At 34.6% G+C, this 24,527-nt stretch overlaps 1 protein-coding gene across 1 annotated transcript in view; it reads right to left on the reverse strand.

The window, feature by feature from the left end:
- The window catches only part of LOC114325793 (cryptochrome-1-like), a 45,654-nt gene that overhangs the window by 13,539 nt on the left and 7,588 nt on the right, over window positions 1-24,527 (reverse strand). Inside the window, exons 2-6 of the mRNA XM_028273920.2 lie at window positions 23,496-23,745; window positions 18,246-18,456; window positions 15,641-15,881; window positions 2,803-3,185; window positions 896-1,036 (exon numbers count right to left, since the gene is read on the reverse strand). Coding sequence (XP_028129721.2) covers window positions 896-1,036; window positions 2,803-3,185; window positions 15,641-15,881; window positions 18,246-18,456; window positions 23,496-23,686 — 1,167 coding nt within the window. The 5' untranslated portion in view covers window positions 23,687-23,745. The remainder of the gene's footprint in view (window positions 1-895; window positions 1,037-2,802; window positions 3,186-15,640; window positions 15,882-18,245; window positions 18,457-23,495; window positions 23,746-24,527) is intronic.

The raw sequence follows: 24,527 nt of genomic DNA on the forward strand, positions 1-24,527 counted from the left end.
TTTTATAATTTTCAGACATCCCTCAAAAAAAATATACAAAAAAACTTCAAAACGGCTTCAGCCACTAAACAAATCAATAAAATATTAACAATAGGCGAAAGCCACAAAAAAATATTAGTAACAAAACCCAAAAAACGGGCATGAGAGGCCCACATCCTCGAGCGCCGAGTCGCCGAACTGGACATAGCCCAGAGCGGGGACTCGGCGCCCGAGCAAGCAAAACAGATCGAAGATAAGTCACTAGAGATAGCGGGAATAGAGCGCCTCACGCTGGCCTGCATTGATCGGGGTAGGATTTCATATGGGAGTCCGTGTACCCAAGACTCCCATATGATAAGCACTTTGCTGATTGAGAGCCTCTATAGCGCATCAGAGTGCTATCGGGGGGTAAGTGGATGGTCTAGAGCATTGAAGCGGGGTGGAGTGATTCCTGCTTACGGGAGTTAATCCTCCTCGCCCCGATGAATTGTATCACCCGAATGTCATTCTCTAGGGGTGAGCAAGTCTCTCAGGCTGGGTTAAATCACTATGCTTGCTTGCTTGCATTATAAGATAAACAAATTTAAGATTGTAACTGTTGCCCTACAAACTTTATTTTGCTACTTCTAACTAAACTTTATTACTTTAAACATCATGTGTAATTAATTAAAAATAATAATAAAACCTCATTCACATCGAACATTTTTTGTTTATTAATTAAAATTAATTAAAATAGTAAATTACTTATTAAGAGCCTGTATAAGGAGTTCCATGAAAGCGCGGATGGCAGAATGGATTGTGGTAACTTAGGTACTGATAATTGTGTAAGATATATTATGTCAAAAATAAAATAAGAAATAATTAAATGCTGCAAACGGTACTCCAAAACTGTTACAAGGGTGCATTTTAAACTTACCTTCATTCCTTCTTCCCAGGATATCCAAAGATCTCCTCTCGTTAAGAAACAAGCGGCTGCATGTCTTGCAATATGGTGAATCCACCCTTCTTGGCGCAACTGCGTCATTATAGCATCTATCCATGGAAATCCTGTCTGCCCCTAAAAAAACAAATTATATGATAAACAGTGTGCCCTAAATACAGTTTGATTAAGCTAGTGGCATATTTAACCTTAAGTGATATACACGAAAAAAATAATATCAAATTGTCCACGCCTTTTTCTCTAAGGTACCATGTCTAACATACAGTGAGCACGTAAAGGTTGGAATAAATTCATTTTCTCGAGAATGAACAATTTTGGAAACAAATCCCGAAACAGGTCAATTTTTGTTTTTAAATTACGACTTTTTGGCATACATATCATACTAGTGACGTCATCCATCTGGGCGTGATGACGTCATTGATGATTTTTTTAAATGGGAATAGGGGTCGTGTGGTAGCTCATTTGAAAGGTAATTTAATTCTCTATTCAGTAATGTAAACATTTACATAATTATTTATACAGGGTGTCCAAGAAAACATTTTTTTAATTTAATTTATTGACATAAAAGAAGAATGCATGTAATTTATTTAATCCAAAATACATTTTACTGCTCTCATAAAACAGAAAAAAATGTTTATTTGAAAAATATTCATGGCTTTTCGCTTAAACTAAATGTTCAAATTGTCCAGAGGAAGGTGGGTGGCGGCTTTGATATAGAATTTAAGCAAAAAACAATATTTATTTGTCAAATAAACATTATTTCCCGTTTTCTGATAGCAGTAAAATGTATTGTGAGTTAAATAAATTACACACATTCTTCTTTTTGTCAATAAATTTAATTCAAAAAAATTTTTTTTTGGATACTCTGTATAAATAAATATGTTAATGTTTATATTACTGAATAGAGAATTAAATTACCTTTCAAATGAGCTATCACACGACCCCTATTCTCATTTAAAAATTTTTAAGATGACGTCATTACGCCCAGATGGGTGACGTCACTAGTATGATACATATGCCAAAAAGTCGCAATTTAATAATAAAAATTGACCTGTTTTGGGATTTTTTTCCAGAATCGTCCATTCTCGAGAAAATGAATTTATTCCAACCTTTACGTGCTCACTGTATAAACTCAGCATTGTGAACTTCTGTGAGAATATCATAGCAGAACAGAATTCAGAACTGTTACTAAAAAGTAACCTATGGACGTGCATAGGAAAAGCTAGGTCAAAAACTGGATGAGAGCTTTCTTCACAAGTCACAACCTCTCTATTGGTATAAAAGTAAGAATGCTGCAATGTTACGTCTTTCCTGTCCTTTTTTATGGTGTTGAATCGTGGAGTTTCAACGAAGATGTGCATAAAAAGATTGAAAGCATTTGAGTGTACTGATCGAGTCACAGATGAGGTCTTTGGAAGGATGAAAAATAACCGAGAGGTACTGAATACCATCAAATCTCTAAAGTTACGGTACTTCGGACGTATTGTGCGAATCTGATGTATCATTCGAAGCAGCCATCCTACAAAGAAAAATATTGTGAAAGCAAGCTCCAGATAGAAGAACATCCAGGTAAAAGAACCTCAGAGGCTGGTTCAACATAACATCTATGTAGCTTGCCTATGACAATCGCCCACAATTGCTTAACTAAGACTGCCATGACAATCGCCCACATTTGTCATGAATATACACCCCAAGAAGAAAATAAAGGGAATCATGGACAATTTCAAGTAATATGAGATAAAAAGAAACCAAACAGACAAGACGTCAGAAAAGTGAAGAGAAACGAACAATTATGTAGAAATAGGTTAGAAGTAATCCGTTTAACGTTGGGTCAGTATGTAAGTGAAGTAAATAAAGAAACTAATAATAATGTAAATACTTACGTTTGCCCATTTTGCCAAAGCCGCTGCATTTTTGTCCCACGGAATTTGTACACAAATGGGATTACCGAACATTTTATCAAAATTCGAATTCTTGGTAGCAGCGCAGTAAAAGAACTCCCTCCACAGCAGTTGTCCGTGCAGCGATAACGGAGGAAACGCTTTTTTGATCTTTTTATACAGGTCTGTTAACTGGTAGTAAAAAAGCCTTGTGGACAAACAGCCGAATCTTAGGTAAGGAGATAGTCCAGTTTGCGAGGGAAGTAGTGATTGGGGAGTCATCTTAGGGCGGCCAAATGATGCTACCCAGGCTTTCCTTTCTAAGTGGCGTTCTAGGCGCGATAAGGATTCGCTTTCTCCACCCTGCCAAACTGGAGGATTGAGTCCTAAAACATATGTATATATTACAGTACAGTAAACGTTATGTACTTAGGATATAGCACCATTTTATAAACAAAACACTAAACCTATTTTTTAAATTTGCGCAAAATATTCCTTCCTAATATCGTATCATATTACGAGTAGAAGGAATGAATTACGCAAGGATTGGTTCCAGATATAGAATACTTCTATTACACATAGGTATTACCAGAGAACGGCAGTTCTCGCCAGTGGCGCACACCGACACCCCCCTACACGCGACACTATATATACACGAAATTTTCGATTTTATAAATCTGACTGATTTGAAAGATGAGCCAAGTCGCATCTTAAAGTTCAGGAAAAGACTCACCTATTCATATGTCAACCATCCATTTTGGTCCAAGGGTGTGAATTTTACGGCCCTTTCTATTTAGGGCCTGTTTTTCGTTCTCGTCCCGAAAACTTCCAAAAACTTCAAAAATTTAAGTCCGACCTTTGCGGCTTCTAATAGTACTGATCATTACCTTTCCAACGCATGTCTAATTTTAAAAATCAGTTATACCATTCAAAAGTTACCGAACTCAGAAGTATGACTCAATTTTTATTTAAAAAAGGGAAAATGTTTGTGGATATGTATGTATGTATGTATGTGTGTTTAAAAGTTAAACCGATTTGAATTTTTTTTCTGTGTTTGAAGAGGGGGTCAGGGCCGATTCAGAACCGGTGTAGTTTGTGACTTTTGACCACTCATAAGCCAGCTAGAGGACTTGGTAGGTACAAAACGGCATATTTTTGGGGGTATATATCTTCGGATCAAGAAGCGACAGGAGAACCGCAAATAAACCAAATTAATAGTGTCTAGCTTTCAAATGGTGTTTAGGCCGTCAGGATCAGACATACACACGGCTCAGTATAGCCGAAAAACTGAAAAAGTATACTTTGAAAATTTTGGTTTTTCGACAATTACTCAAAATTTCAACCTACGAATTGCACCAATAACAGAGCGTTTGTAGAAGAACTCTAGCCGAATTTGGAAAATTTGGGTGTATACGTCATATCCGGGAAAATTCGAATTTTTAAATTATAGGCTTCATAAGTATGATCAAATCTATTTCCTACGGGAAAAACGGTTTCTCAAGCTCAATAATTCCTGTAATAGCCTCAGTTATCATACTTGACCTTAGATCCACCAGATACAACGGGTAAATACGGTTCAAACTCATGTTTACTGATCAAAATCGGTTAAACCTTTTAGAAGATATTAAGCTACAAAAGTAGGTATAATCCAATTAACGATTATTCTCGAAATCGTTTATTTAGTTGTAGTGATTACGACGCTAAATTTGATCTGGCAATAGGCAATCCGACTTCATTTACCGGTCATCTCAATATTTTTTTTTTCAATCTATTTCGAATACTTAAAAAAATCTAGTGTACATTCGATGGAAACTAGATCATTTGGGAGATAATGCAACAAAGGTGACCATTTATTTATAAAGCTTAACGAGTAATAGAGAAACATTGCATTCAACTTCATACATTTATAAAGATAAAAAAGATCAAGGCAGGTTTTGTTTATATTTGATTCAGAGTTGGACCACCATCTCCATATAGCTATTTCAGCATCCTTATGCCTCATCGGTGAAGCTCAGAAATCTCAACTCTTTATTTTTATCTCAACAGCTCAGAAATCTCAACATTTAATTTATAAATAACTTAATAAATAACTTAAATAATAAAATGAGTGGCGCATACAATATTCCAGCTACAAAAGATCTGGTATGAATATTACGTGGCGCGAAAATGTATTTTCATTTTGATGCAAAACAAAATTCTAGTTTTATTTTAAAAGATTTTTTCATAATATTTGCTAAATTTGAAGTAAACGCGCCACAAAAGAGTTTCAAAATTCAAACTGTATCAAAGTTACTCTTTTGTGGCGCGTTTACTTCAAATTTAGCAAATATGGAAAAATCTTTTAAAATAAAACTAGAATTTTGTTTTGCATCAAAATGAAAATACATTTTCGTGCAACGTAATATTCATATCAGATCTTTTGTAGCTGGAATATTGTATGCGCCACTCATTTTTAAGGCGTTTAGCGGTTTTTTATTCTTGTACGGTATACGGCAATGCAAATATGCAAATAAATGTTGCAAAAGGTCTAACAACAAGTAAAATAAGCACGTAAAGAAGAGTTACACAGGGAGATACTATCTCTCTAAAATTATTTACTCGTGCATTAGATAATGTGGTCAAGAAGTTAAATTGGGAATAACGCGGAATTAAAATCGATGGCAGCTTTTAAGTCATCTTCCGATGATATATTACTCATAAGCAACAATACAGAGGAACTACTCTACATGCTAAAGGGGCTTAAATAAGAGTCTGCGAGAATCGGTTAAAAATGAATTGAAATAAAACAAAATAGTCCACAGTACATCGTCATTTTTGGAAGATGATTACAAAAGTCTTAAAAATGGTCTTAACTGCTTCGTTTGAGCGAGTCTACCGCTTTCTGAAAAATTTTAGAGTGCAGGTTGGACGCGTTTCTGCGTCCCACGTCATTAACATATTTACATTGTCGTTTTTGTTAATTAAATTTAAGTCTATCTATCTATCTATTAGCCTTGCGACATCCAATATTGGACATAGGCCTCTCCTTCGCTCCTCCATCTTTCTCTATCCTGAGCCATGTGCATATTACAATTACAATTAAATATAATTACCTACTTTAAATTGAAAATTAAGAATTTTGTAATAACAAAACTACCGCGCTAGAATGACATCTTGCGGGTGTCAGAGTCCACGATTCTGTTTTATTACAAAACTCCTAATTTTCAATTTAAAGTACAGTGGAACCTCGATAACTCGGATTAATCGGAACCGCGACCGATCCGGGTTATCGAAAATCCGAGATAGCCGGAGAATATGGTAAAAATTAATAAAATACGGTATACTTACAGATAAACTCCGTTAGAATTGAAATAACATGAAATATATTTATAAATATGCACAGTACCTGCTCATTAAAATTACTAAAAAAACACCAAACCCAAACGTAAGCAAATGGATGCGAACAATACAAGACACACAATACTAAAGACCATTGTTTATAAAAGAATTTTTTAAATAGTCTTTCCTAAACAATGCTGACAGTTTGAAATAAAAAGGAATAGATACTACAGACAGGAGGCTGTTGTTTCTGCGACGTGTGCTATGAGTCATTTTTAATATCGTATAGTTCAAATTAAACACATACACATTATCTCTCAAATATTATATTACATACATTTTTATTGTTGAAAGGTTTGTCTGATAATTAACTATTTTGATTGGAAATAAGCCACAATTAAATTGAAAAATACAAAATATTGAAAATCAAAATGTTTATCTGATGAAAATCGGTCCGGGTTATCGGGGGCCGACTTATCGGGGTTCCACTGTACTTATATTTAATTAATAATGGAAAAGAAAACAGCGGTTAACCAAGAGATTCATTTCGTATATACTGATCTGAAAAAGGCATACGACAGTGTGCCTTTGGTAAAGTTATGACAGTCAATGGAGACTACAAATATAAACATAGAAATCATAAAAATAATTTAAAAATTTTACAACAGCCCGACCACGAGAATTAAACAAGGAAACAAACTCACCCAGGGACGTAGCTAGGGGGGGCGGGCGGGGCGGCTGCCCCGGGCGCCAAAATTGGAGGGGCGCCAAACGGGCAAAAAAGTGAAATTTTTTTCCTAGTTCTCTAAAATATCATGACCGATTGGAGTACATTTGTCTTTGCAAATTTAGTAAAAAACAAACAAAAAACTAAATAATAATATAAATTAGAAATGAAATAGATCTACAAAAATAACAAAGGCAACGTAAACGTATGCCACGCGAGGCGCGAAGTAGCCTTGCCCTTGAGCGGTCGTATGCAGCCTGCATACGATCCTGCATAATGCAGGGTTGTTGACTCTGTGATTTGCGAGTGCGGGTGAGGTTACACGGCTCGCGCACTAACCAGACAGTCTGAGGGCCGGTACTTTATGTCCCGGTTCTGCCAGTCGTGGTGACACGTTGTGCCACAGTGATTTAAAATATTGATAGTTTTATATTTAAAACCATGTCAAAAAAACCATCCGGCTCTGAATTTCGTACAAGAGCTAAAGAAAGAGAAAAAGTAGCTCAGAAATCTTCTGCCCTGTTATCGTCATGGCTTAATGTTAACTACTCGAGAGGAAAAGGTGAGTAAGATATTTAAATTGTATGGTATTGTAATAAAAACTATTGTATTTTAGTTAATAGATACTTGTCTGCATAAGAAGCTTAACAAAACAAAATGTACCGGTAAACTTCCGTTTTTTCATATGATTTTGATTAAATTGATTAAAAAACTACGGTACATCTTGTTATTCAATTGATATATTCGAGTTTAAAAATAAACACAATTATTAAATATTTCAATTTTAAGTTGTTTATTTTAATTTTTTTTCAGATGATGGAAGCTGCAATACAAGTGATATGTGTAAGGAACAACCGGAAGCGGTTCAAGAGGAATGTTTAACCGAGGTGGAGGCTGCCAGTTCGATGGAAGTAGACGAACTAGAAGATCTCCCATGTATAGCAATATCATTACAAGGTGATGAAGGCGAAAATGATGCAGATAGTGTTATCCAACCGTGCACTAAGACTGTTGAGGATGACGTTCCTACAGCTCTGACAATGGATGTAGCGCAAGGTGAGCATACAACTCATTTTGATATAGAATTTAAAGATCCGGGAACATGGCCTACAGCTTTATCGGATACAGAAAGGTGCTTCATAGTATCAGGCTTATCAAAGGAAGAAAGTGTAGAGCCTGATTTAAGTAACACCTTAAGAGATGGTAGAAAACTAACCAAAGACTGGTTTACAAAAACTTTGTCCGGTGGCCAGAAGATCCACCGCACATGGTTAGCATACAGCAAATCAAAAAATGCCTTATTTTGCATTCCATGTAAAATTTTTTCCCGCTCTAACTCAGAACAAAATATTTCTGCTTTGGCTAAAGAGCAGGGTTTAACTCAGTGGAAAAAATTGAATGAACGAATTCCTGAGCATGAAAATTCACTCATTCACAAAAAGTGTTTTTGCTCATGGAAATCATTGCAGTCATCATTAAATAAAGGTACTGGAATTGATAGAGAGCTACAAGACAAGATAGCGCTTGAGGAAGCGCACTGGAGAGGGGTCCTGTATGCTATCATTGATGTTATCATAAATTTAGCTAAACAAGGTACCCGTTACGGGGTTCTAATTCTAATGAAAGCCTGGAATTTGGGGATCCTAGATGTGGTAGGTTCTTAAATACTATAGAGTTAGTGTCTCATTATCATCCCCAGTTAAGAGAGCATATTACTTGCCATAAAAAAGGGCAAGTGAGCTACTTTTCTCCTCAGATACAGAACGAGTTTTTGGATATCATTGCTGGGAAAATCAGAGAGCACATATTTTCAGAAATAAAAGCTTCAAAATATTATTCAATAATGTTTGACTGTACACCAGATATTAGCCATTTAGAACAAATGTCTCAAGTTCTACGTTATGTAAAGATCACAGAAGAGGGTCCGGAAGTTGTGGAAAGTTTCATTGGTTTTATAACAGTTAGTGAAAAAAGTGGTTTGGCTCTGTCTGAAAAAATATTGGACAAAATACAAACTGATGGTTTAGATATAAAAAACTGTAGAGGGCAATGTTATGATAACGGATCAAACATGGCCGGCAAGTATAAGGGTGTTCAAGCTAGAATCCTAGAAGAAAGCTCTCTGGCCTTATTTGTGCCATGTGTTGCGCACTCCCTTAACTTGGTTGGTGCAAATGCTGCTAGCTTGTCAGTAGAGGCACAGACCTACTTCGGCACTCTTAATTGTCTGCACAATTTCTTTGCTTCCTCCACCAATAGATGGGAGGTTTTATCTAAACATGTCCCTCTATCTCTAAAACTACAGAGTAATACAAGATGGTCGACGAAGAAGGAAGCTGTGACTGTTGTGTATAAGCACTTAGAAAAAGTTGTAGATGCCCTCAATGAACTAAAATCCAGTACACTAACAACACCTGAAACGAAAACAGAAGCGAACTATCACCTAAAAAATGTTAGTACGTTTGAGTTTGTTGTTCTCTCCTGTTTTTGGTATAAACAATTATGCCGCATTGACATCGTCAACAAGCTTCTTCAAAAGGAGGACATCACTGTAGATAGATCGGCAAGACACATCAGTCGATTGATCACAGAATTTGAAGCTCAACGGTCAATTTGTTCAGCTGATGCAGTGAAGGAGGCTAAAGATATTTCAGCAAAGATCAACATAGATCCACACTTCAAAGAAGTACGCAAGCGGAAAAAGAAGCGGATGTTTGACGAAAAAGCAGAAGATGAATCAAACGAACTATCAGAGGAAACAAAGTTTGAGCTCTTAACTATACAAATTATAGACAGGATTCTTTCTGAACTGCGACAAAGATTTGAAGCCATCCAAAATGTGAATGTTTTATTTGGTTTCTTAAATGGGGCTAAATTTGAACAAATGTCTGAAAAGGAGTTAAAGACCCATGCTAACGAACTGGCTGTTACCTACAAGGATGATTTGGATCAGAGTGAGTTGGAAGTAGAAGTGGAAAGCTTCAAGTACCATGCATTGGATTTAGGCTCTAACATGAAAAAGGCTACTCCACTCGACCTTTTGGTTTATATTTGCCAAAACGGTCTCCATGATGCCTATCCCAATATAACCACAGCTTTGAAACTTTTTCTTACAATTCCCGTTTCAGTCGCATCAAATGAAAGAAGTTTTAGTAAACTGAAGATAATAAAAAACTATATCAGGAACTTGACAGGACAACAACGACTAACCAACTTGGCCATCATATCAATAGAGCACAAAATAGCTTCGGCAATATCTTTTGATGACATTGTTAAAGCATTTGCAGCAAAAAAAGCCCGAAAAGTTTCATTTTAAAGTTTGTTTAGGGCTTTCATTTTGTACAAAAATGTAATTATCATCTATTTAAGAAATTAAATAATTATTATTTAATGTTGTTCTGAAGCTATTTCCTTGTGGCATTTTTATGATTATTTTTAATTAGTTAATGAACTTGTATAAGTATATATTTTGAAAATATAAAAAAGAAATAAAATTTTCTATTAACTTATACTAAAATTAATTAACTAAATTATTGAGATAAAAAAAAATAAACTTAATCTAAAAAAAATATTAAATAATTTAATGAAATAGGTAAATAACCTTTTCATGCTAAATATATTAATTTATCATAACGATAACGAGGTAATGTCCCACGAACTCACAACCACAAAAATCTAATTAATCCTAACTTAAAAAAAAATATTAATCTTATTAAATTAGCCCCCAAAAATATAAAAACACATATTATTCTTATAAATAAAATATTTCCATATTCAGCTAAAAAAATCATTGCAAATCCTCCACTTCTATATTCAACATTAAACCCTGAAACTAGCTCTGACTCACCTTCATTTAATATCTTACATTGAGCAATTATTTACCATACCTTTCTCCTTTTAGACGAAGACTTCATAAATAATGGTGAAAAAAAGCAATTTATTACTTTTTTGTGGTTCATTGGTATTTAGGGTGGTTGAGTCTTTGTATGACTCATGAGGCATCTGGCCGGGGGGGGGGCGCCAAAGTCATTTCTTGCCCCGGGTGAAATACGGCCTAGTTACGTCCCTGAACTCACCGAAGGATTTCTGACAAATAAAGGGCTTAAACAAGGATGGTGCCTCTCTCCAACACTTTTTAAAATATATTTGGAACAAGCTCTTAAAAATTGGAAACGGAAATGCAAGAGCATGGGACTCCCACTAAATGACCATACACTATATACTATTTGTTTCGCAGACGACCAAATACTAATCTCACAACACTATGATGATATTTGTTACATGACAAGAAAGTTAATAGAGGAATACAGGACATGGGGACTAGAGATCAACATAGGAGAAACCAAGTATATGAATATCAGTGGAACGCAGCAGGATTTGATACTAGAAGGAGGAGAAACAATCAGTAAATGTAACGAATATAAATAAGCGTACCTGGGTATGAAAATCACGAATGATGGAACACTGGACGGAGCCATTAAAGAACGAAATACTTAGGGCAGAAAAGCAACTACGCTCCTAAACTCAGTACTCTGGGACAAGCAGATAAACAAACAAAACAAGAAAAATATCGATAACGCCGTAGTGAAAAGCATTATAACATACAGCTGCGAAGTATGGCCTATGAAGGAAAAATAAAAAAAAACGTTAGAGGTCACCGAAATGGATTTCTGGAGAAGAGCTGCAGGAAGATCAAGAAGAGAACATGTTACCAATGAACGGATACGAGAAATAATGAAGGTCACACATACAATAAATGACGAAATCAACGAAATACAACTACGATGGTTTGGTCACGTACAAAGAATGCACGAAGACAGAATCCCAAAACAAGTACAAAACTGGAGACCGCAAGGTAGAAGAAGAAGAGGTAGATCGAGGAAAAGTTGGCAGGCAGGAATAAACAAAGCCGTGGATGAAAAAGAGGTCTGCAAGTAGATCAATGTGCGGACAGAGAGGAATGGCGAACGGGTATCGGAAGACGGAGAACGTTGTAAACCGATAATATATATGTTTAATTAATAAAGATTGTCGATATCTTGTCCGACAAATTTACAGCCGCGTTTCGTCAGTGCGACAACGTAAATATGTGAATTACGCGGGACGTGGAAACGCGTCCAAGCTGCCCTCTGAAATTTTTCAGAAAGTGGTAGACTCGCTCAAACGAAGCAGTTAAGACCATTTTTAAGACTTTTGTAATCATCTTCCAAAAAGGACGATGGACTTAAATGGAAGTGAGATCGAAAGTGACGAAGAGTTATATACCTAGGTGGCACGATCACACAAGATAAACGAAATAAAAAAGCAGAGATACAGTAAACTCTCTCTTAACGGACACCTCTCTTAAAATTAACATTTTTTTTTTCAAATATTTTGCAATATAAATGTGTATAATACATTTTAAAATCAACAAAGATGTCTACAACGTGATATTTGATACTGTTCACGTAATAAAAATTTATTGTGTGTTCGTGGATAAAAGAAATGCGACACCAGGAACTAACTAAATTATTGTTTTGACTGGAACAAGGATTTAAGAATTTTAACCGAAATGTCTGATTAAGATTATTCAATTATTTTTATGAGTGTTTTTGGAACGTGAATAATATGGGGTCCGCCAAAACTAACAAAAGGAAGTTTTAAGTTTGAAAGAAAAAGTCGATTAGGGTGCTGCATTAGACCTAGAAATAATTGTTTTCGAATAATTTTGTAAAGTGCGGTCTAAAAATATTCCTGTTTCTGGTAAAATTATTCAAGATAATGCATTAGAACTTGCAGGGGAACTAAGCGTTGATGTACAAGCTTCTGGTGGATGGCTCGAGAAATTTTGTAAGCTACACCATATATTTCCTTCAATATGTGTGTGACGAAACAGCTCCTGTAGATTTATTAGTGGTTTCTAACTGGAAGGAAAAACTGCTCACTTTAATGAGAAAGTATACTCTCCGCGAGACATTTTTAACGCAGATGAGAGGGGATTATTTTTTAGAGTTTACAGCATTATCAAAGAAAACTTATACCCTGAAAGGAGAAAGGTGCACTGGAGGTAAGGCTTCTAAAGATAGAATCACAATTATATTTTGTACCAATATGATGGGGGACAAAGAAAGGCCACTGGTAACGGGGAACAATAAAAGTCCACGTTGGTTCAAGGTTTCACACTCAGAACAATTACCTATCGAATGGTACAGCAATAGGAAGTCGTGGATAACAAATGACAAGGGAAATCATGACAGGCTGGCTAAATAAATTTGATAGAAAAATGTAGAGAGAAAATCGAAAAGTTCTTTTGTTCCTAGAGACAATGCTGCGTTTCATCCACATCTTGAGCTATGTAATGTTAAACTAAACTAATATTTCTATTTATATGTATAAGAAATACATACATATGTACCGGGTGTCCCAATAAGAATGGCTCTCGGCTATATCTCAGGAACCGTTTATAGTAGAGCTTTGAAATAAAAAATTTTATAACAAAAGTTGCCTCAGGAAAAGCCTGGAAATTATTTTCATAATTGTGGGACCACCGCTAGAGGGCGTAATTGAATATCAAAAATTAAAAAATCTAAATTTTACAAAATTTTCCTAATGAAGGGGCACTGGAAATCCGATCGTATTATTCTTCATAAAATTCTACGCATATTTGATTTGACAAGTTTAGGTCTACCTTTCGAAATAAGAGGTGGGGGTGAGTGGGAACCTTGTTATGAAAAACTGGCTGTGAGTCCGGTTCTGCTTAATCAAATTTTGCAAACTTGGTCTTGTTGAAGATAGATCTTTTTTATCAATGTAAAAGTTATGATTTCGAACCAACTTACTGAGTAATATGCCAGCTAGAAGGCGTTATTTAATTTTTTTGAGAAATCTAGTGTTCCTTGGAAAATATTAAATACAAACATGCATTTTTAATACCATATTACAAAATTAGACAAAATTAGCAACAGAATAGCGAAAACCGTATGTTAATACCTTTTTTCTATCTCGAGATATCTTACAAAATGTGTAAATTTAAAAACGTAACTGTTACTGTCACTGGTAAACGAAATAATTCATTAAAACTGTGTGCTATGGAAACAACAAAGAAACATTTTCCAGATGTCAACGTATATTGGTATTTTCAACGCTTCTCATTTGTTTCGAGCCTCGTTCATATCTCGTATATTAATATTATACACGGATTATACGGCATATGACAGAGGCTCGAAACAAATGAGAAGCGTTGAAAAGCCCTATTACAAAGAAATAAAAACAACTATTTAGTGATGACATAAACGTTCAAATTTTTGCCCATCATTTTCGTTGCAAACATTTACTCTTTCAAGAGTAGATTGAACAGCAGTCTCAATTTCTGCTCTCGATATGCTTTGAATGGCGTTTAGTATTCTCTGGATAATGTATTCTAGAGTAGTGTATGATGGGCAATAATTTGAATATTTAGGTCGTCACTAAGTAGTTCTTTTTGTTCTGTGTTATATTTAATTTTAATAGTATTGTTTCTCTTTATATTGTTGTTTTAATTAATTATATTTTTATACGTTGACATCTGGAAAATGTTATTTTGTTTTTTTCCACAGCACACTATTTTTCATTAACTTAGTTTACCGGTGATAGTAACAGTTATGTATAAAATTTACACGTTTCTCGAGATATCTTGAGATAGAAAAAAGGTATCGACATGCGGTTTTCGCTATTCTATTGCTAATTTAATCTAATTGTATAAAGTATGATTAAAAATGCATACTTGTATTTAATATTTTCCAAAGAAAACTAGATTTCTGAAAAAAATTAAATAACGCCTCCCAGCTGGCTTATTACTTATTAGGATGGTTCAAAATTATCATGCTTACATTGAAGAAAAAGATCTGTCTTCAACAAGACCCAATTTTCAAAATTTTATTTAGCAGAACCGGACTTACAGCCATTTTTTCATAACAAGGTTCCCACTCACCCCCACCTCTTATTTGCAAAGGTAGAGTTAAAGTTGTTAAATCAAATATGCGCAGAATTTGATGAAGAATACAATAATCGGATTTCAGTGCCCCTTCATTAGGAAAATTTTGTAAAATTTAGATTTTTTTATTTTTGATATTCAATTACGCCCTCTAGCGGTGGACCCACAATTATGAAAATAATTTCCAGGCTTTTCTTGAGGCAAATTTTGTTATAAAATTTTTTATTTCAAAGCTCTACTATAAACGGTTCCTGAGATATGGCCGAGAGCCATTCTTATTGGGACACCCGGTACATGCACTTATATTAAAAAAATTTTAAGTTAACATATTTTTTTTCTCTTCAACGGACACCTCCTACTGTCCGTTCAAGGGAGAGTTCACTGTAACTAGAAGAATCCGAATGACTTGGGCAGCAATTGTGTTTAAAAACAAAAAGGTACCAATAAATCTAAGGAAAAGGGTATTTAACAGTTGTTTTCCACCAGTTATGACATAAGCCAATAAATTAAGAAAAACACAAAGGACCATCGAACGAGGTATGTTAGGAGTTTCTCTGGGAGAACATAATACATGCGTTACAATGAGGACATGCGAAGTCGAAGAATTGCGCAAATCAAATGGAGCTGGATAGAACACGTGGCATGGCAAGACAATGAAAGATAGATGAGAAACATTGTATATTGGAAACCACACGAACACAGTTGTACTAGAGGAAGACCACAAAAACGATGGCTACATGACATCAAAGCAAAAATGGAGAGAAACTGGCTCCAAATAGCGCACGACAGAGAAGATTTATGATAGGTGTAGAATGAAATGTATACTTAATAATGTATTGACTTACCCTCAGTGTCGAAACCAAGCTCCTCAAGCGTTGGGACTCCATATTTTTCGTCGTGATCATCATTGAGCGGTGTGTATGCTCCATTTAGAACAGAAGCATTTACTGGTAGTTCTGGTTTAGGTGGTGGACCCATCGAAGCTATTATCGCCAAAAATTGATTATATGTCAACGGCGCTTTTCCTCCATTTCTGTCTATTATATGTTGAAGATGGTACAGGGTGTGCGATACGTGCTGTACTACCTGAAAATATCGAAGTAAGTATACAATTATATTCCAGAGAAATGATGTAAAAATGTAGGGTAGAGTGGGCCACAAAGAGACATGGGCCACTATGAGACAGTTAAAACATTTAAATGTAGAGGGGCTTGACAGGTGCTCTGTACTCTATGAGCAGTTCTATGAAATATTTCATCTTTACCCATACCCCTAGATTACCAATGGCTGCTATCACTCTATTACAGATTATTTGACTTTCGTACTTTTTCGACACAGGAAGTATTTTCATCACTCTCTTTCATCACAAAATATTACCCAGTTAAGCAGATATTATGTTACTTTTTATAACTAACATATAACAGATGTTTATATAGTTGAATTTCATGATATTTACATTTTGAGTTTTTATGTAAATCGGTTATAATAACAAAAGAGTAAAACACTGCATTGGGCCACAATGAGACAGATACATTGGGCCACAATGAGACAGAATTTTTGTAGGAAGTCAGACTACGTTTCAAGTGAGAGCAGCGAGGAATTTGAAATTACTGCTTCTAGTAACAGAGAAGAGAAGTTTTCAGACACTGATAATGACCAGCAAGAAAGAGTTGATCCTTCAAAATTTAAGCCCGTTGATGAAGACTCAAATGTTGAAGACTTTGTCCTTGTTAAGTTTGAGGCTAAAGACATGAGAGATGTTTATTACATAGGTAAAGTAATCTCAACGAAGGACATAAATGGTGATGTAGAAGTAAGTTTTTTAAAGAAAAGTTGAAAAAATCCAGGTCTCTCATTGTGGCCCATGCTTGGGCCACAATGAGACACTTGCAATGATTTTTAAAAAACTTTATGAAACTGATTGAAATCAATCACAGATCATCTCTAATGGTGACTTTGCTCCGGTGTAATGTTCAAATTTTACTTAGAGTAAAATTTTTACTCTATCTGTTAAAATTGTTCTCTGTTCCGGAGTATCTAACACATAAAAAAGCTGGTCTATCCTATGTTCAAGAAAATACATTCAGGAGATTGTTTAGTTTCTCTCCTGATTTGTGGAAATGACCAATAGTGTAGGTAACAATTATTAGAGAACAATTTTTTGGAGCTTTGCGGCACCTCCAACTATGATCCTTATCACTGAGACTCAAAACCATTTCGATACACCACTTCCAAAGAGTAACAAGTCTGAATTTTAGTGATTTGGAGTTAAGTATTGGAAAGTGCTTCAATAACCAATATTTACGAGTTTTAAAGGGTAACTCTATAATAACGTTATGTGAAGATGTCACACATATATTTTGTGATAAAACGGTAATTATTTTAGTTCCAAAGTGTAACATTTCGAGTTGTTACGATGTCTTCTCATAAGTACTTAAGGTACTAGTACACTAATAAATAGCTAAATTTAACGCTTATATCAATAATTTTTTTCCGCTAATTTTATTATTTTATTTTATAAAAATTTTTAGGCATATACATTGATCGTTGAAGAACATCATTTTTTTTATTTATTATCATGATAATAATTTTATAGAGGGCGCCAAAGTTCTGTTCTTGAAAATTACATTGTCTCATGGCACAGAGTTATTCTTGAAAACGGCTTCTCTGAAACAAAAAATAAAAATGGGATATTAAAAGAAAGGTTAATTACACCGTAATCTACCAGAAAATTGCAAAAATATGTAAAGAAAAAAATTTTGGCTTGATAATAAAGTCGTAAAAAAAAACATGAAAATTTTTTTTTCATACTGCGACCATTTTTTTAAATCGTTTTTTAATAAAATTGTGGTAGATTACGGTGTAATTAACCTTTCTTTTTAATATCCCATTTTTATTTTTTGTTTCAGAGAAGCAGTTTTCAAGAATAACTCTGTGCCATGAGACAATGTAATTTTCAAGAACATAACTTTGGCGCCCTCTATAAAATTATTATCATGATAATAAATTTAAAAAACAAATTTTTTATGTTCTTCAACGGTCAATGTATATGCCTAAAATAATTTATGCAATAAAATAATACAATCAGAGGAAAAAAATTATTGAAATAAGTGTTCAATTTAGCTATTTATTAGTGTAGTGTACAAGGTACCTTAACTAATGATTTTTGGCTTGTTACACTTTGGAACTGGTGTATCGATTTGATGACTTGTTTAAGCATCTTCTATCATTCATAATGTCTCTGTATAATACGTAGGCTACTGTGGGAAATAAACACATCTTTAATCTTTACTTACAAAGTAGGTAATGATGACCGTTATTTTAATATGAAAGAATTCGAAATATATTCACACAGTTAGTCTGCAATATCATAAAACACTTTTTTAATTAGGTAGGTAAAATGTATCATATTCATAATATTTATATTTAATTTAAAACTATTCAATTTACCGTTATTCCAAGTTCATTACATAACGCCGTAATGTTGTGATCTCTGACTCTTCCGAACGGTTCGGGGTCTTCTTCGAACGTGAGAGCCGTCGTGCCCCATTCTTTGAATAATTTCGGCAAAGCATCCGCCGGCTGACCACGGATTACGAATAATCTCGAGTTGAGCTTTCTCAAATTACGGTCCAAGTCCTCCAAACACTGAAGTAGGAACCTAAAATTTAATAGTTATGTATGTTTCTAAAATGTAATGGTTAAGTATTAGTCCAGAAAGCCACTGCGCATCCGCTAGGAAAAATATTTCGATTCCTATTTTTGCACAATCTTACTCAAAAAGGACTCCTTTTAACAAATTTGCATGTTGCCAGGACCAAAAGTTGGTCAAACATTTTTTAAACGTTTTTTTTTTGTTTTTTTTTTTCCTAAAATCCATCTCTTTCCCATTATTTAAGCTTGAATTCTTAGATTTGAATAATCGCAGAAACAATATACATTTAATTACCAATAACTTACTTTAAATTAACATTAAAGGGTTTTTCAAGTAAGCAATTTATTATATTTTTTATTAGCTTGAATTTTAGTGATGAACACTTTTTTGTAAAAACTTACAGTTTTTGAGTTATTTATGAAAAATCGCTTTAAAGGCCTGGCTGAAAGACTTCGGTCGATGGCCTTTTGGTACATTGTATCAATAAAGTATATATATATCTCTCTCTCTCTCTCTCTCTCTCTCTCTTTCTCTCTCTCTCTCTCTCTCTCTCTCTCTCGCTTTAAAGCATGCATTTTCTTTCACAAAAATTAAAATATTTGATCTTTAATAACTCAAAAAGTATTGATTTATTTTAATCACATTATATAACAAATTTTGCTTACAATTTGTTCCTCTCTCGATTTGTGGGGTTATTTTTAATAAAGTAATTTTCACCCCTGAGAAGGGGTGACATATACCCCAGGTTAAAACCCCAAGTTGTTATTGTTAATTCGTGAAAATGAATGGAGATTTACCGAAATCGAAGGTCATAGTTGATTTTTACCTTCACTGACTGCACTATAGAAAGAAAATGGCAATTCAATAATTGAGATGCGTATATTTTGCAAGCTCATAAATTATTAAACGATATGTAGTCGCCAAATAATTAATTTAAATTATTTTAAGTACAACTCTCTTAAGCCGGGAATATGGGATGGTTTTCTTACGAAGGGGTTGTAGCTCTATAATCGAAATACGCGTGATTTAAGAGTTTATTCTTAGAATATAAGCTATACGAATCATAGGCGTAACCAGGGGGGTTTTGGGGGTTGTAACCCCTCCATTGGGATGTGATTTGAGCTCTATACGCTTAACACCATAGCCCTCAAAGACCTTCCAGTAGTTGTAACCCCCCCTTTCAGGTAGTTGTAACCCCCCCTTAGGATCATCCTGGTTACGCCTATGATACGAATTAAACTACTATTAACTTTTTTGTAAAAACTTACAGTTTCTCAGTGATTTACGAAAAACCGCTTCATAACATGAATTTTTTTACGAATAATTAAAATCTTTGATCTTTAATAACTTAAAAAGTATTGACTTATTTTATTAAATTTATATAATAAATTTTGCTTTTAATTTGTTCTTTTATTGATTTGTGCAGTTATTTTTAATAAAATAATTTTCACCCCCGAGAAGGGGCGGTATCCACCCTCAGGGTAAAGGCGCAAGGTGGTACCATGTCACCTTTGTTTCTTGACGTATCCTCTAACCACTGATCAATTTTCGTGAAAATCGATGAAGGTTCACCGAAATTGAAGGTAATCGTTGATTTTTACCTTCAGTGACTGCACTATACAAAATAAATTGCAATTTACTGATCTAAATGCGCGTAATTTGGAAGCTTATAAATTATTCAATGATACGTAGTCGCCAAATAATTAGTTTAATGCATTTTAAGTACAACTTTCTCTTAAGCCGGGAAGATAGGGTGGTTTTCTTGCGAAGGGGTTGTAGCTCAATAATCGAAATGCACGTGATTTAATAGTTTATTCTTAGAGTATATAAGCTATAGGAATTATATCCGCAATACGATATATTTTAAGTTTTCTCAGCATTTTTCTCTTAAGTTAAATCAATTAAAGGGTTGTTTGGGGGTGAAGGGGATGAGCTCAAAAATCAAAACTATATAATTTCAAGAGCTCATAAATAGCTCGTAATTCTGCCGCAAAAACCGATTCAATATTCCTATTTTTAAGTAGTGGGGGGGGGGCTGACTCAGCCACCCCCCCACTAAAGTATCAAATTCCTGCTCAGTGGAACGAGCTCAAAAATTTTAGTTTGCGGAATATGAGAGCTCATAAATAGCTCATAAATCAGGGCTATTTGTTTTTTGATTTTGGCAAGTGGGGGGGCCAGCTCAACATGGGTTTGTTATTTAATTGCTAATCAAGCGTGCGCGACACTATTTTCCACGTATGGTGCAAATGAAAGGAATAAATTCGTTATATCGTAAACCGGCGACTTTAAGGAAAAATCCCGAAACAGGTCGATTTTTATTTTAAATTATGATATTGTGGCATATATGGTATACTAGTGACGTCATCCATCTGGGCGTGATGACGTAATCGATGATTTTTAATGAGAATAGGGGTCGTGTGCTAGCTCATTTGAAAGGTCCTGCAATTCTCTATTCAGTAATATAAACATTTATATAATTCCTTATGCAGGGTGTCCTTCTACTTCTTTCGTCAAATGATTTAATTTAATAACAAAATTTTGGACACCCTGTATAAATAATTATGTAAATGTTTACATTACTGAATAGAGAATTGAAGAACCCTTCAAATGAGCTACAACATGACCCCTATTCTCATTTAAAAAATCAACGATTACGTCATCACGCCCAGACGGATGACGTCACTAGTATACCATATATGCCACAATATCATAACTTAAAAATAAAAATCGACCTGTTTCGGGTTTTTTCCTTAAAGGCGCTGGTTTACGAAATAACGAATTTATTCCTTTCATTTTCACCATACTGTATACACATGCAACGGTGGAAAATAGTGTCGCGCGCGCGTGATTAGAAATTAAAAAATAAAGGAGTTTTGAATACTGTATTGCAAAAAATTCTTCGGGATTTCATCAATCGATGTTTAAGGAATATCCACCTGCTTTGGCAACATTCAAATTTTAATTTTTTTACATAGTTTTTGAAGGTTAAAAATGGCCGATTTCGCAATTTTTCAATTTTTAATCGCCTATATGTCAAAAACTATCATTTTTAGAGAAAAATCACCAAAGACCTTTTTTGTTTGGAATGATCCAGAAAACCTAAAAAAACTTTGTTCCATGCAAAAAAATAGATTTTAGGAAAAAAAAACAAAAAAAACGTTTAAAAAATTTTTGACCCTGACTTTTGGTCCTGGCAACATGCAAATTTGTTAAAAGGGGTCCTTTTTGAGTAAGATTGTGCAAAAAATCCGAATCGGAATATTTTTCCTAGCGGATGCGCAGTGGCTTTCTGGACTATATGTTCTGATTCATGTGATTAATATTGTTTAATATGTGGCTTCAGAGCAAAAGTCCGTTTTAAGTTAGTAAAAATTTTAAAAATTAATTTGGTTACATCTAGATATCATTCAGTATGGCAAATCGAGATATTTTTTTAGTGCTTCCTTTGTTTAAAGACTGATAATTGTTAAGATAATGCGTATTTGGAGGATTTTGAAGGTGTCAGCATCCCGAAATTCCTAGGAGGAATATAGGGATTCCGCTAAGTGTCTCCATTGAACTCTATTTCTCGTTAGTTTTTTTATTTCAAGCCAGGATTTTCCCATTTCTTTCTCTTCGTCCAGTACTGTCCTTTTCTAAGTTCTTTTTGGGCCTGCCTACTTTCCGTCGGCCTTGATGACTCCTGTCCAGCGCTGTCCTGGCAATGTCAGAGATTCTAAGGAGTGTATTGCCCAGACATCTCCATGTTTTTGCCTTATTTGCTTTATGGCATTTTCTTGGATTGTTTGGTTCCATAAATTTTCATTCGAGATTAGATTAGGCCAAAATATACGAAATATTTTTCGTAACGCTCTATTGATAAAACCTTGTAATTGGTCTAGTGTGGGTGCAGATATCTTCCACGTTTCACAGCCATATAATCAAAGAGATTTTACATTTGTGTTGAATATTTTTAATTTTGTTTTAGTTGGGTAAATCCTGGATTTAATAATGGTAAATGGTAAATCCTAAATATTCCCCTTTTTTCACCCCTGTAACTTATTAATATAAACATTATATAAGTTTTCAGGAACCATCGGCCCTCGTTAATGATGTAATCTTTCATTCTGCGTTTAAATTTTTCAAAAATACTTATTAGTTTTCTCAGGATTCGAAAAAAATGAATTCATTTAAAAAGCATTGGCCAGAAATTTTGCCCTTGCGCTCTTAAGCATATTGTAGCCATATTAAGAGCCTTATTAATTATTTCCTGCACATCATATTGCAAAAAGCATCGTGCAAAGACATGTAGTGATTATCGGACTGATGAATCATATTTTGTCTGATGAATCAATTAAGTCTGATGTCATATTTTGAAGATCTTCCTGCAAGAGTAGCAGAGTATACACGATATTACAGGAGATAAGTAGTAATACTCAATTCGGATTTAGGACTGGCTTGGGTACAAGAGAAGCCTTGCTTAGTATTCCAGTACTAATGCAGAGATAAATCAAAATGATAATTCATCTTTGAAATCGCTTTGAAAAGTTTTTGAAAATGTACGTTTTTTAACAAAACGTTAGAAATATTGAAAACAGCTGGATTGAATGATAAAAATTTACAAATGATTACAAATCTATGCTGACAAGTGTTAAGAATAAAGGTGAGCTGTCGAATGAAATAAAGATAAAAAGAGGTGTGGAATAAGGCTGTATACTATCGCCTTTACTCTATAACTTACATTCAGAGGAAATATTTAAGGAAGCCTTAACGGAGACCACAGAAGGTAGGTCAAATGAGATAGGTATTGCTATTTCTTTCTAGTACTACTGTAAGGAGTGGCAGCGTGGACGGTTTTCTGTGGCTTTGCTAAACAGCAGGATTCCTACTACATTTTCATATCTTCTTTCATACTGTTTTACCAGAGTATAGCCTTTCATATTGACATGTTCTCTCGTTTTATTCCACCGTTGATGTACTAGGTTTCACTGAGACGTAGTGTATTAACTTTTATATTATTATATTATATAAGAGATACGTCAATAATACACATAAATGCTTACCTCCATTTATTAATGCCAACACTGGAAGAACCAGCGAACCAAGGGTCTAGGACGAAAACACACCGAAACGTTTTGGCTCCTTTCAGTCCTTCTTTCAATGAGGGATTATCGTGCAATCTTAAGCCTTTGCGGAACCAATGTACTGTGTGTTTCTCCTTTCCAGTGGATGTGTGGCACACACTCCCGCTCATCTACTTGATGTCGAAACACATGATTGTTTTTGGAATTGAACGACACATGGAATTGAAATCTGAAAAGAAATTTCATTTAACAATTGTTTTGTAGTTGTACCTATACAAAATTAATTCACACATGATTTTGAAGCTTGCCAAATCATAACAACAGAGCTAATCAAACCACTATTGCAATGGGCCTGGAGAGAGGAAAAGTTTTCCAAGTAATGGATAACGGGAATTGTAATAAAGATACCAAAAGAGATTGCCAAAGATACTGCGAAAACTGGAGAGGAATCACACTTCTAAATAATTATAAGCAACCGATTGACAAACAGTATGGAATCACTGTTAAGGAAGGAACAAGTCGGCTTCAGAATTAACAATGAAAACTGAATTAACTTGAAAATGCGTACGAAGAGTAAAGCAGCTACATCGCTCATAATATAGTAAAAATTTGATTAAGACATTAAATGCGTACGCATATTCTGGCTTAGCTATTCATTTGATATTGTGAAGTAGCCTAAAAGTGATATAGAGAATGTTCAGAGGAAATTGAGAATACTTCTCACAAAGATACAAAAACGTCATCATCGAAGTGTAGTAGGCAGAACATTATCTATAACCGCGAAAGAGGTCTTATGGCGATAGGTGAGCACATAGGAAAACAGGTGGCTAAAATTTGAGCAGTTGGTGACACAACACCGCTTAAATATCAGCCAAGCCTAGAAAATATGTTCTCTAGGAAAGATGTTTTCTATTCGCCATACTTGATCAAGTTATTTCAACTGCCTCACAAATCGTCTTGTGAATTACAAAGGAGAATTTATAAAACTTGCATCAGACCTGTTATGAGCTA

Source organism: Diabrotica virgifera, chromosome 2 (genome assembly GCF_917563875.1).
Source record: "Diabrotica virgifera virgifera chromosome 2, PGI_DIABVI_V3a".
Classification (NCBI taxonomy): domain Eukaryota; kingdom Metazoa; phylum Arthropoda; class Insecta; order Coleoptera; family Chrysomelidae; genus Diabrotica; species Diabrotica virgifera.